This window comes from Melitaea cinxia, chromosome 13, assembly GCF_905220565.1.
Source record: "Melitaea cinxia chromosome 13, ilMelCinx1.1, whole genome shotgun sequence".
Taxonomy (NCBI): Eukaryota; Metazoa; Arthropoda; class Insecta; order Lepidoptera; family Nymphalidae; genus Melitaea; species Melitaea cinxia.
Window position 1 is genome coordinate 5,278,604 of NC_059406.1, and position 12,091 is coordinate 5,290,694.

At 38.0% G+C, this 12,091-nt stretch overlaps 1 protein-coding gene across 2 annotated transcripts in view; it reads right to left on the bottom strand.

Annotated features, from left to right (window-relative positions):
• LOC123659169 (dynein heavy chain, cytoplasmic) overlaps nt 1-12,091 on the bottom strand; it is a 73,957-nt gene that overhangs the window by 48,750 nt on the left and 13,116 nt on the right. Inside the window, exons 21-45 of one of the 2 annotated variants that reach the window (XM_045594425.1) lie at nt 11,121-11,266; nt 10,425-10,574; nt 10,252-10,344; nt 9,321-9,535; nt 8,492-8,618; nt 8,314-8,416; nt 8,000-8,226; nt 7,595-7,738; nt 7,403-7,508; nt 7,041-7,250; nt 6,712-6,858; nt 6,280-6,452; nt 6,021-6,188; nt 5,775-5,940; nt 5,434-5,619; nt 4,710-4,892; nt 4,278-4,400; nt 4,036-4,195; nt 3,553-3,686; nt 2,514-2,637; nt 1,955-2,195; nt 1,563-1,677; nt 1,122-1,317; nt 623-711; nt 45-65 (exon numbers count right to left, since the gene is read on the bottom strand). In XM_045594425.1, the coding sequence (XP_045450381.1) occupies nt 45-65; nt 623-711; nt 1,122-1,317; nt 1,563-1,677; nt 1,955-2,195; nt 2,514-2,637; nt 3,553-3,686; nt 4,036-4,195; nt 4,278-4,400; nt 4,710-4,892; nt 5,434-5,619; nt 5,775-5,940; nt 6,021-6,188; nt 6,280-6,452; nt 6,712-6,858; nt 7,041-7,250; nt 7,403-7,508; nt 7,595-7,738; nt 8,000-8,226; nt 8,314-8,416; nt 8,492-8,618; nt 9,321-9,535; nt 10,252-10,344; nt 10,425-10,574; nt 11,121-11,266 (3,747 nt within the window). The remainder of the gene's footprint in view (nt 1-44; nt 66-622; nt 712-1,121; nt 1,318-1,562; nt 1,678-1,954; nt 2,196-2,513; nt 2,638-3,552; nt 3,687-4,035; nt 4,196-4,277; nt 4,401-4,709; nt 4,893-5,433; nt 5,620-5,774; nt 5,941-6,020; nt 6,189-6,279; nt 6,453-6,711; nt 6,859-7,040; nt 7,251-7,402; nt 7,509-7,594; nt 7,739-7,999; nt 8,227-8,313; nt 8,417-8,491; nt 8,619-9,320; nt 9,536-10,251; nt 10,345-10,424; nt 10,575-11,120; nt 11,267-12,091) is intronic. The other variant, XM_045594426.1, reaches the window with a different exon arrangement.

Here is a 12,091-nt window from a genome sequence, read left to right on the forward strand (position 1 = left end):
TGAAGGGCGATAGCCTGGACAAGCGCACACGGTCCCGCACTGACCTTGTCGATCCACGTGCTGTACTGCGCGCGCGAGGCCGCGCTGCGCCTCTGTCGTTAGCGGTAGCATGGAAACCATATCGGTCACACTCGCGCTTACACCACGCATGCGAGGACTGCGCTTCGTACCGTGACGAGCATCTCGTGCGAGATCGACTCGTGTACGAAGCGCAGTCCCGTGTAAATGAACTTCATCATCAAGCAAAAACTTTTTAGTAAAATGTTATTAACGATTCCCATATTTTAAGGCTAATGAATGTTAATGTTAATATGAGTTAATCTCGCTGTAACACCCTCACCGATCTCATCTCAGTTTAAATGACTTCTGTTATGATTGCGAGTAAATAATGGTTTACTTTACACAAATTTTATGACAATGAGTAAATAATAAATAACTGTGCTCCTTAAAGCATTTTTGGGTCGTCATGATCGATTAAACAATGAGATGAATGACATTTTCTTCTCTCAGTTTTTTGCTATCCAGAACCAAGTTAGTATATTTTTTTTAGTATTTATATTGATAGTTACTAATAATAATCACGGCATTCCTTATCAAACATAAATTTATTCAAATACATTACCTTTTCCATCCATGTATTGCCGTGTTCGTCTCCTTCGCCACAAACCAAAAATTCTTCTGCACAAACTGCTCGAATTTCATTCTTAAGACCTAATGAAAACCAAAATTTTGTTATTTATTTCATCTAACCATAGATTTCTAACGATTTTTCAACCGAGACCGAGAACACAGTTCGAGACTTTTATGTAGTACATATGGAACGATGCCATATTTCCAGGACAAGCTCTTGATGGATGCCGAGGAACTAATCATAATATGGAGAGGTATTTTTTAGAGAAACATTTTCTTTATAAGCGATTATAAGCTTCTAGCATTAAAGATGGCAAGAGGTAAGGAATTTATTGATTCTATCAGGACGTAGATTAATACTTGGAAAATTGTTTTCTATTCTTAATTTTTAATAAATAGCTTATAGTATTTTACCACTTTTAAGTAATGACAAATGATTTCTTTCTATATACTTGAAGGACATTTTAACAAACATTATTTCGATCACTCACCAGTCATTTCAGCTCTGGTGTAGCCAACATTGGGGAAGACATCGTTTAACAACGAGAATAGCAATGGAATATCTTCCGCCACAAGTTTAGGCACCATGGTCTCACAGACAGATTGAATCAGAATGTCTTGTTCTGGGAGAGACTCCGCTATTGACGCCTCGTCCGGAACTTCTGTACCACGCTCGATTAGATTTTCCTAAAATAATTGGATATTTAATTTAATTATAGAATGACGCGAATCCCTTAAATTTTAAGAAGTATTAGGACTACTGCTCTACGTACTGAAAGGGCACTTGAATAATAAGTATAAATTAAATGATAATTAAAACAGGGTATGGGGAACTAAGCTTCTGTGGTCTTGTCTTATTTATGAAAAATAAAGCTAAGTGTATACAGTCGTATAAGTTTAACTTCTTCTTTTTTATTAAGAGTTTATAATACCTTTATCTTTTGGATGCGGTCACGCTTGACATTACCAGCAGATACTAGTACCGACTTCAGAGCACGCAGACCAAAATCATAGTGAGACTGATTAGAGAGCTGTTCATCGCAGAGCCTAAAAAATTAAAAAAAAAAAAATGCAAAACAGCTATAAATGAAAAACTAACGTAATTTCAATTTATCATCATAGCAATTTGCGCAAATCTTTATTGTTAAAACCTGTATCATTCAAAAAGTTTTTTAAGTTTGTCTTAGAGATTACGATACCATTTTATTTTGACTATAATATGTATATGAACGATCATCCGAAAAAAAAAAATGGAACAACATTAAAGTAATTTAGTTCGCTAATTCTGCTAACACAAAATAATATGTATACTGAACATTCTTACTTGAAGAAAGGTACAATCTTGCAAGCTAATTTCTCCGCAGTCCTGAACCCTTGACTGAATAACATGACCTCGGCGATCAACTGTCTGTCTGGAGTGGTCATGGCCAGACTGCGGAACAACTTCTTGAGGTTATCAGGCAGGTTGGAGCGACCCGCGTAGCCAGGGTTCATTGTAATGAATATGGCCATGTCTTGACTAACACGCACTTGCTTGCCTACTAATTCCACTGTTATAGATTTAGCTGAAACAGATTTTAAATAAATAAATTACAATATTGAAAAAACATTGTTGAAATCAAATGCGGGACGTAATCATATAATACAATCATGGTTCTGTACAAATCAGTAGAGCCAGTAAAAAGTTATAAAGTAACATACATTAAAAAAAAAAGCCAGTGAAATTAATAATATCCTTTTTTGAAATCAGTTAAAACACATTTCTTTACACGAAATATTACGTTTATTTAAGCTATTAAAGGTTCCAATAAGAGTATTTTTGTAAAAGTGATCCCTTTTGCACCTTTTTGGTACAGAACTCTAAAAAATATATCTTAATATACCTGTATTATCCCCTTCTTGGTGACTCTTGAGAGCTTCTTGAATTGTTTGCACTTGTTGCGAAACAGCTGAAAGCATTCTTTCTTCGAGACGATTGAACTCGTCGAAACAACCCCAGGCACCAACCTTTACAAATATTGATGGTTTAGACAAAAACAAAATGAAATACTCTCATTTTATTTACGTAATTATACAAGGTCTATTAAAAAAAGTCGAAATAAAAGTAATACGGTTTTTCTCACAGATAAATTTTTATAAGTATACGATTGATAAATCAATAAATAAATAAATAAACGCCTCACACTCAACAGCTCCCACTTAAATTTACTACTGTTTTGGGTGTCCAGAAATGGACAATATTGTAGAAGATCCAAACCTAAGTTGATCTTCACCGAGCTGATAACAGAATGAAACATACTGTATAATAGATTTAGTTTTAGTAGATAATAAATTAAAAATAGGTTGCCAAAAAAAATCCTGGACTATTTTTAAAAATTAAAAAAATAAATGAAAAATTAAAATTGATAATTGCAACATCATGATAATAAGAAATTTTTAATCTGAGTTGAAAGGATGACACGTGGAACGATGGAAATGGCGTTGCGGTCGTTGCGGCCTTGTAGTGGAACGCACCCAATGTGCAGCTTTTGGGTTGCCTATAGTTATAAACAGGTATGTCGATGCCAGTTATCTTCTACATAACATGGTAACCCAGTAAAATAATAGGCAACCCAACGGTTGCACATTCTATACATTTCATACTGTCAATTCAGATTTTTTAAATAATTGAAAATAGTCCAGGATTTTTTGAAACCCATTTTAAATACGTTGTCTAATATACTAAATTTATTATACAGTATGTTTCATTATATTATCAGCTCGGTGAAGTCGACTTAGGTTCGGATGTTAGACCAATACACAAACACAAAGACCCAGAACATGACAAACACCTATAGAAATTCAACCAACCAACAGTCAACAGTCAAAAGCCAGCTTTGTTACCGTTGTTTTAACGCGTCGTCAAAAGATGAAAGTTTTTACCTGACAAAGACCCACGAAGATTCTTCCCATGGCCTGGAAGTCAAAGGTTTCGTCGCAGTTAAACACCAAGACGAAACGGCCGAGCTGGTTGCCGAGCGCTTTCACAGATTCGGTTTTACCCGTTCCAGCGGGACCTAGTAGTCCAAGTAAATAATTAATTTAAGAGAACGATTTCTCAACACATATAATAAAATAGTAACAGATCTAATTCTGTACATTGGAGATAGAAAAAAAAAAAAAAAAAAAAATTAAAGGTAGTCCTATAATCGATCATCATCTTCACTTCAACCTATCATAGTCCACTGCTGGAAATAGGCCTTCACAAGTTCCGCACTTGATCTTTTGTAAAGTTGACGTACTTCCCTAATCAGGCTGTTCAAAATTTGGAGCAAGATATTTCCTGCTATGCCCTAACTCAATAAATTTTGCTACGGCAAATTTGCCCAATTTAAACTTAAATAAAACGGATTGAGTAGTACTAACCGAATGGTGACCCTCCGAGCCTTGCCTCCAGGGCTTGAGTCATGGTGAGGTAGCAGCGGTCTGTCAACGGCGTTTGAACCAGACGGTCTTGTACGCCCAAGTACTCGAAGCCATAGAGGAATTTGGCATTTGCCATGTGAATAGTTAATTGTTGAAGTACCTGAAATTAATATGAAATTAGCAGCTTGTCTACAGCTTTCAGATACCCAAGATATTTCAGAGTTTTAATCAAGTTAACTTACATCGTTGTTCCTCGGATCGAAGTAGAAGCGCATTTCGCAAAGCCATTCGAAGGAACGAGGGCTGTTCACTTCCGACGCTATCAACCTACGTGTCACTGTACGTTTGTGGACGAATTCGTTGATCTATGTGAAAAAAAAAATGCTTGCTTTATTATATACAATAATCGAGATGATAGAGATTAATAATTTATTTCAAAGAGCTGAGATTAAAAATTTCTCGTAGTAATTTAAATTTATACAGATGTAAAAAAAAATTACGTCATCGAGTGTGTAATGGTTTATAGGTTCGTATGGGAGCAAGTGCTCGTGCACATGCGTGTATATGTTTGCGTGTGTTTCTGTGTGTGTGTGTGCGTGTGTGTGTGTGCGTGTGTGTGTGTGTGTGTGTGCGTGCGTGCGTGTGTGTGCCCCAGTGTCGGGCGCGGCACTCACGAGGTGCTCCAGCTTGCGGCGGCGCAGCGGCGGCTGCTCCTGCAGCACGGAGTCCGCGAGGATGTTGAGCATGTTCTCCACGTGCTGCAGCACGCGCGTCAGCTCCGCGCCGCCGCCGCCCGCCAGCGCCGCCTCCACGTCCTCCGACCACAGGATCTGCACCGCCAGCACTACGATCTGCGCCTGCCGGACGACGATCGAGTGATTAGTAGAGAAAAAAAATATTTACAAAACTAAAACCGTTGAGTACTGCTTATACTACAATCTTGCCTTGTCGTCAAAACACTAATTTTTAGAACTTATTGTGCAAAACACATGTGATCCATTACATAAGCTTAGAATGTTTTAGAGCCGTTCTAATTGCACGCTAACAGTAAGCAGTTCATCGGAGTGCATTAATTAATTCTCCCTAAAGGCAAGAAGCACGATGGGCAGATGGATAGCACTCACAGCTGCCTACCATCAGCGCTGCTACGAGTTATTCAAAAACGTTTCCTAGAAGTTGATAGCATTTCGGATATCAGTGCTAACAGTCAGTATGCGATAAGCACGAACCCTAAAATTTGCCTAAGCCTTATTTTTACCCTGAAAATATGCACTATTACAGCTCAAAATCTTTAACTACCTTTAGATATGAGCTCAATAAATAACCGATTCTGTTATCTGCGATTTTCTGCATATAAAAATATTTCATTATATCATACTTATTTAGTTCGTCTCTTACTTGATACTTGTCGCACCACTCAATAAACTTCTGGGGATCGACATTGCCGTCCTTAAATTGTTTAACGTCATATACAGCGTCCTTTAGCCTGCAAGCTAGCGTTACGCGCATTTCACGCTCTACCATCGACAGCCATGAGTTAATTTTTGGATTTTCTATAGTCGAAACTGGGGATGTGAAGTAAACCTGAAAAATAATTTAATCTTAAGGTCAAGTTGGAATAACTTTCAAATTAATATATATAAAAGACGTTTAGTACATTTGGGGATATTTGGCGCGAGCTTTGGGAGGCCTATTTGCAGTGGACCGCCATAGGATGAAGATAGATATTTAAAAGTTACCTCTTCTCCTTCTCGCGAAGCAATACCATTGATAATGGTGTTGTCCTCGTTTAGGATAATGGCAGCCACTCCCGCGAACATCTTCTTGAAATGTTTTTGTAGGCGTGCAATATTTTTGCTATTACCAATAATTTCTAGAAGATCTTCGTCACCAACGAAGTAGAAACTGTAATAAAATAAATCTTTTAATGTTTATTTTTTTAAATAACGCATGACATTTTTATTTATTTTAATGTCATATTTTACCGTGGGAAACTGCTCCTTTCTCTCTCTAAATATTCTCCCAGAGCCTTCTGTATCTTGCCCAGCAAATCAGCAAGCCGCTCCAGAGAACGTTGCACGCCAGGAATGTTGAGAACATCCATCACCATTGGAGACTTGCCTACCTTCTTCATTAGGCCCAAAAATTCTGAACTGAAAATGATAAATACAATTTTAAGAAATAATTTTACTCTATACTTTTTAATGAAAAGATAAAAAGTTAGAAATTTAAAAAAGCATATACCTTATACTTTGGAAGCGACTTGTTTCGACAGGCAGTAGAGTCTTTATATCTGCAGAGCCACTGAAAATACCCTCGAGGTACACCCAACGACGCTGCACATCGATCCATACATCAAACAGTGCATTGATGCGGTTTAGTTTCTCTTCCCAAGTCAAAGCTTCTTCTTCAAATACCTAGCAATTATTGATAATTAGCGATTATTAAAATAAAATAAAGCTAATAGTCTATTCGCGTAACGAAAATAGTGACTCATCGCTGTCACTTAGCTTAGCCACATGACTAATTAAATTGTTGTAAATTAGAACATCGTGGTCAAATAGGCCAGTTGAAATAAGCCATTCAGAGAGTTGACTGTCATTTGATAGACACGATTCACTATTTCCTTATTACAGGTAGAATATAACTGGAAAAAAAAAAAAAATAATTATTTACCTTATAGTAAGGCGATAGCTTCATTGCGGCGACGCTGTTGATGTGCTCCTTGACTTTGTTGAAGAGATCGTCCCAACCTCGGATGATTTTACACTTATTCTGGTAATTGATAAGATCCAGTTCGTAGCTCTGCCATGACTCACGCACCTGTTAGCAAAATTGTTGATTTTGTTAAAATTGCAATGCTCAATTTTTGTGCTGCAAATAGTTAAATGGAATAAAATTAATCCAAAGTTCTTAATTAGCAACTACTTGTCTTCCTAGTTAGGCTCTAAATAAAGATATACTTTACAGTTTGTTTTCGGGGTAAGACATTTTAGATAATTCACCTGTTTCAAGAACTCTTCCAACGCCATTTCTCCCTGGGCTACTGAGACCACATCTTTAACTGTATGTTCATTATGCAACAGATCCGCATCCCACACTTGTCCTAGAGTCAGCTCAGAGAGTGACCAGTCAACTTTCAAGGCACGACAGAGTTGACGCCAGTGACGCTCCTTTAGTGCGTCTGATTTTAGTTCCACAATAAGCATGTTTACCTGAAATTTTTTTATTGTTATTATTATTATACAACGATAATAGCAGAACAACAATATCGGTAGTAATTAAACGTTCTATGATTCTAACAAAACACGGAAAGTATCAGAACATTCTAGCTTCTATAAAGGAAGGGGTGTAGTATTTAACTCACTTTAGTGTAAGATTGGAGTAGCTTGCGGACGTATTCATAGCTGTCGTACATACGCAACCGCGCCGGCAGTTCTTTCAATTCGTTCAACATTGCCTCCAATTGTTGCCTATGTCGTAAAAGAAAAAAATAATAATTTTTTACTACCTATAATAACCTTATAATATAGCTTAAAAAAATAAACAAAATATTTACCTAAGTTTTCTAGGTTGTACAGACAGCCAAGGCTTCTCCCTGATGTCATCGATCTGTGTCCAGATCTTGCTAAGAGAAGACCACACGCCACGCAAATCTTGCAGTTCTTCTAGAGCTACTGTCATACGCTCGTTGTTTACTGAACTTCCTGCATTAGAAAACAAAATATATACAATTAAGGTTAAGGTTAAAAAACTTTATTCTCAAAAAAAAAAAAAAAAAGAACAACTACATAAAGTATATTATCATTATGATGTTAACATTTTTAAGAGCAATAATTAAATTCTAGCTACAAGAAACTACTGACATGAGATTTTTAAAATCATAAATCATAACAGAGCTTGTAAAAGCTAACCCAAATTAAATTATATTTTCAGGTCATATTGGATACTAAGAAGGGTAAACAGACCAGTATCGTGCAGTTCCAAAGCTTCCTTTGCCTTAGCCACGTTGTCCCTCTCATCCTTGAGGCGTGTGTAGCGAGTCTCCATAGCTTGCAGTCGAGACAGAGCATCTTCGGGTCTTGTGGACCCATCAGTGGGCTTGCTGCGTTCCCACTCGCCCAGAAACTCCAGAGTACGAGCTTCGACTGCTTTGTCCTCGGCTACGATCTTTTGTTGCAATGATGCCACCTTTGAAATAAAACAAAAAACATGATTATATTACCTTATTTGACTTGTAGTAAGTATTTTTAACAACATCATATAACGAGACTGTACTTGAGTTTGAATAGACGAATCTTTTCTGCGCATGATTTCGTTGAAGGCGCTCCATTCGCCCTCGATGTTGTCCACGTGCAACCATTGTGCAGGAAATTGGAATCTGCGTGAAAATTTACATTGTTAAAGTGACTAACATTTCTTTATTAAATGTTGAGGCTGGTAAAATAGTACTTACCTTTGTCTCTCCAGTATGCGTTGCGCTTCTCTGTAAATATCGACTTGCTTCTCCCAAGCCAGGACCTCTCTCTTCAGTTGTTGCACATAGGTGATCAAGGATACGGCATCACTGGTGGAAGCCGCCTCTGAGAAATGGCACATTTTTTTTACTCGATAATAAAAACTTAGCACAAAGGAAATATGATGAATAGTGTTAGTATCAGAGTAGTATAGAGTTATATTAACAAAGCACAGTTTACACTGATTCTGTTAATACAGGTTTACCGGTCATGTCATACGTGTTTCTATTGAGTTAAAATAAAAAATTCCCAATAATCGAGCGATTGTCATGTTGTTGGCAAGAACTATTGTATGATTACAAGTGCACGTATACACACACAGAGCCGCGCTTCAAGATAAGTTTAACGATTTACGAGTGCGTTAATTAATATGAAAACTCCTACGCTAAAAAACTATTTTATTTTATATCAAAAGTGCCTCACAACATTTAGGAAAAGAGCGCGCACTCTTCGAACTGGTGTACCGGTATTTACTAAACCACTGCAAGGATTCGCTTTCACGTAAAAATAGCCACATCAAAATCGGCCCATCAGTTCGAGAGCTATGACGCCACAGACAGATTTTGGCGTCGAATAATGAAACAACTTTCTCTCTTCTTTTTCAACTTTAACGGGAAGACTCCCTGACCTCCCGCGATCACTGTTGCTGTAAAGTATCCGAAACGTCGGGCATCTAAAAACCTAATAAACCGCGATAAAATCCAAAAATGTAGGTTAATTATATAGAGTAAGATAGACACAAGCATTCGGAAACAGCGCCGCGCTCACCGATGGACTGCTGCTCCAGCTGGGCGCGCGACTTGGCCAGGCGCCCGTGGAACGTCACCATCTCGCCGGCCAGCAGCGCGCCGAACTTGCCGAGCACCTCCTTGTGCCACGCGTCGTACTTCAGCGCCACCTTGCTCTGCACGCGCGCGAAGTCGATCACCACGGCGCCGTACTCGCGCCGCGTGTCCGACGTGTCGAACGTCGTGCGCGACTTCCTGGGGCACGGGTCGCTATATCACTGGCCAGCAAACGGCTCGGGCCGCCCGGAGGTGAGCGCTTACGATTACGATTCAGCCTGTAGCGTCCCCTGCTGGGCATTGGCCCCTATCTCCATGTTCGAGAAGTATTGGAACTTAATCCACCACACTGCCCCACTGCGCTGGATATGTTCTCTACTATGAGCAACGATCGCTATCAGGTATTTATGATAACGACTGGTATCGACGGCTTAACGTACTTTCCGAGGCACGGTAGCCAGTGACACCCATAAGGATAGACATCCGAACCAGAAAGAAATATTTGTACAAATAGACAAACATCCATCCCGAGCGGGAATCGAACCCGCAAACCGTCGGTGTTTTAGGCGACTACTTGCACCACTACACTAGAGCGTTTGGAGGTAAGCGGTTTCCGTTGTCTCTATAGGCGTACAACACGAGAAGCATCAGAAACGTGTTGCCGAATCTACCACTGATCCGCTCCAGGAGCTCTGGCAATTTACTCACTACTGAACCTAAACATATACATATTTATTGAAACAACAAAATAAATTTAAATTTCCTGAGATGAGGGGGGGGGAGTGGTCGGAGATTTTCGTGTACCTAACATTTCTAGTCGCATGGACTGGGCACATAGCCATAAACATAAAAAAGTAGCTTTCTACTCCAAAATGTAAATATGTATAGATAAAGAAATAGTGTGAGAGTCTTACTTGATATCATTTAGACATTTTATCCATAAAGTAATATCCTCGCCGAGTCTTCCGTATAAACTTTCCGGCTGCAAATCCCACAGGGCTTGGTAGCTGTAGACATAGTTAACGATTCATTCAGGCAAGAGATCAAAATTAGATGTAAATTTAAAATGTATTGATAAAATTCATACCGAAGCCACTCATCCACATATTCGCGAACTTGAGATATCTTCTGCTCAATAGCATCGTAAGCATTTTCAAGCGGAGAGGATCCACCCGGCAGCTTGGTCAGCAAGTTCCTGTACGTCGCTGTTTGAGCTCGGGCAACGCCCACTTGATATCTGTTCATTTTTTTTTATTATTAAGGAGGGTATATTTAAACTTAAAAATGTTATAATATTTTATAAAATAAGAATGTAATATTTATTGCACACCAGAAAAATGACTAAAATCCTTATCACATAAAGCAATTTCTTCTAGGCAACTTTTAGATGACTATTATGTATTCTTTGCATTTAGCCTGAATTAGAAGTGTTGTGTGTAAAGAATAAATAATAAAAGTTTTATAAATAATCAATGTTTTATTTTGTATATATTATTATTATTATTATTAGAGAACAATTTATACGGCCAGGTATATAGCATCTTTTTCTTACCACTTGCTATTTTATTTTGATTATCATCTCATCATATAGGACTTTGCCATATTTGTTGATCACTTGTACTTTGAGGATAATGTTAATAATAGCAAAAACGAAAATGATGTTGAATATGAATATTGATTCGGAAGGTGTATTACGCCAATTATCTGATCGAATCGACGGCAAGATTATCCCTATAATCGACGAGATTCCGTCGGAACCCATATGAATATGAAGACACGTCACCTGGTGCTCTGCAGGCGGTGCTGGCTGGTGACCACGGCCTGCCACGCGAACATCTGGCGCATGAGTTGGAAGCGAGCCTCCTCCAGGGACGGGAACAGGTACATCTGCTGGTTCGTGATGCGGACCTCGTGCACCACGCGGGCGATCTGTTGCGTACACACACGTATTAGCGTCGGGGTCGGATTACGAGGTCTGGAGGCCTTGGGGCAACAAAGGCGAGGAGCAGCCAAGTTATTTTCTTTTATAAAACGAGATTAACGTTAACTCACTACTCAGTTAATACTTGGTGATATAGTAAGTCTACATATCGTTATGTGAGCTGGATATGTAAGATCCAGAATATTGAGGGATTTGATGTCTGAAATAGGTAAAAGCATTGAGTAGGAACATCTATATCTTGTTTTTTTGGAAGAGTCCTATCTGGTAAACAAACCGCTGTCAATCGTAATTCACGTTTTTTCCGCATTTATCACTCACTTTCACAACACATTCGCTTACGGACACTTGTAAAACTCCATTTACTATTTATTTCACTAAAAACAAATATCAATTTATCATTTTAAACACATAAAAACTACAAAATACGAATTCCGAGAGTACAGATAACTAATATTTTCGAATATGACATTTCAATATCTTTTTTTTATAAGGCAAATAGGGATGTGGTCATAATATTTTTAGAAGTGAATGAGTATAAGTGAATGAACAGCATGAGCGATAAAATAGGCCATGTTCTTTAACTATATTTTAAAATTTCACGAATTATAACTTGTTAAATAATATTACAGTAAAGCGATTTGTTATTTATTTGTATTTTGTTATTAATTGTTTTTTTTTTCTTCTTTTTTTTTTATGTTGAGCGCACAAAAAAAATGCTTACAAAATATTGCAAATGTCAATCATTTATGGTAAAGTGTTCATTGTAAAGGTTTTCTTTTATGAATATTTCTGAATATCAATTTCATCCTGAA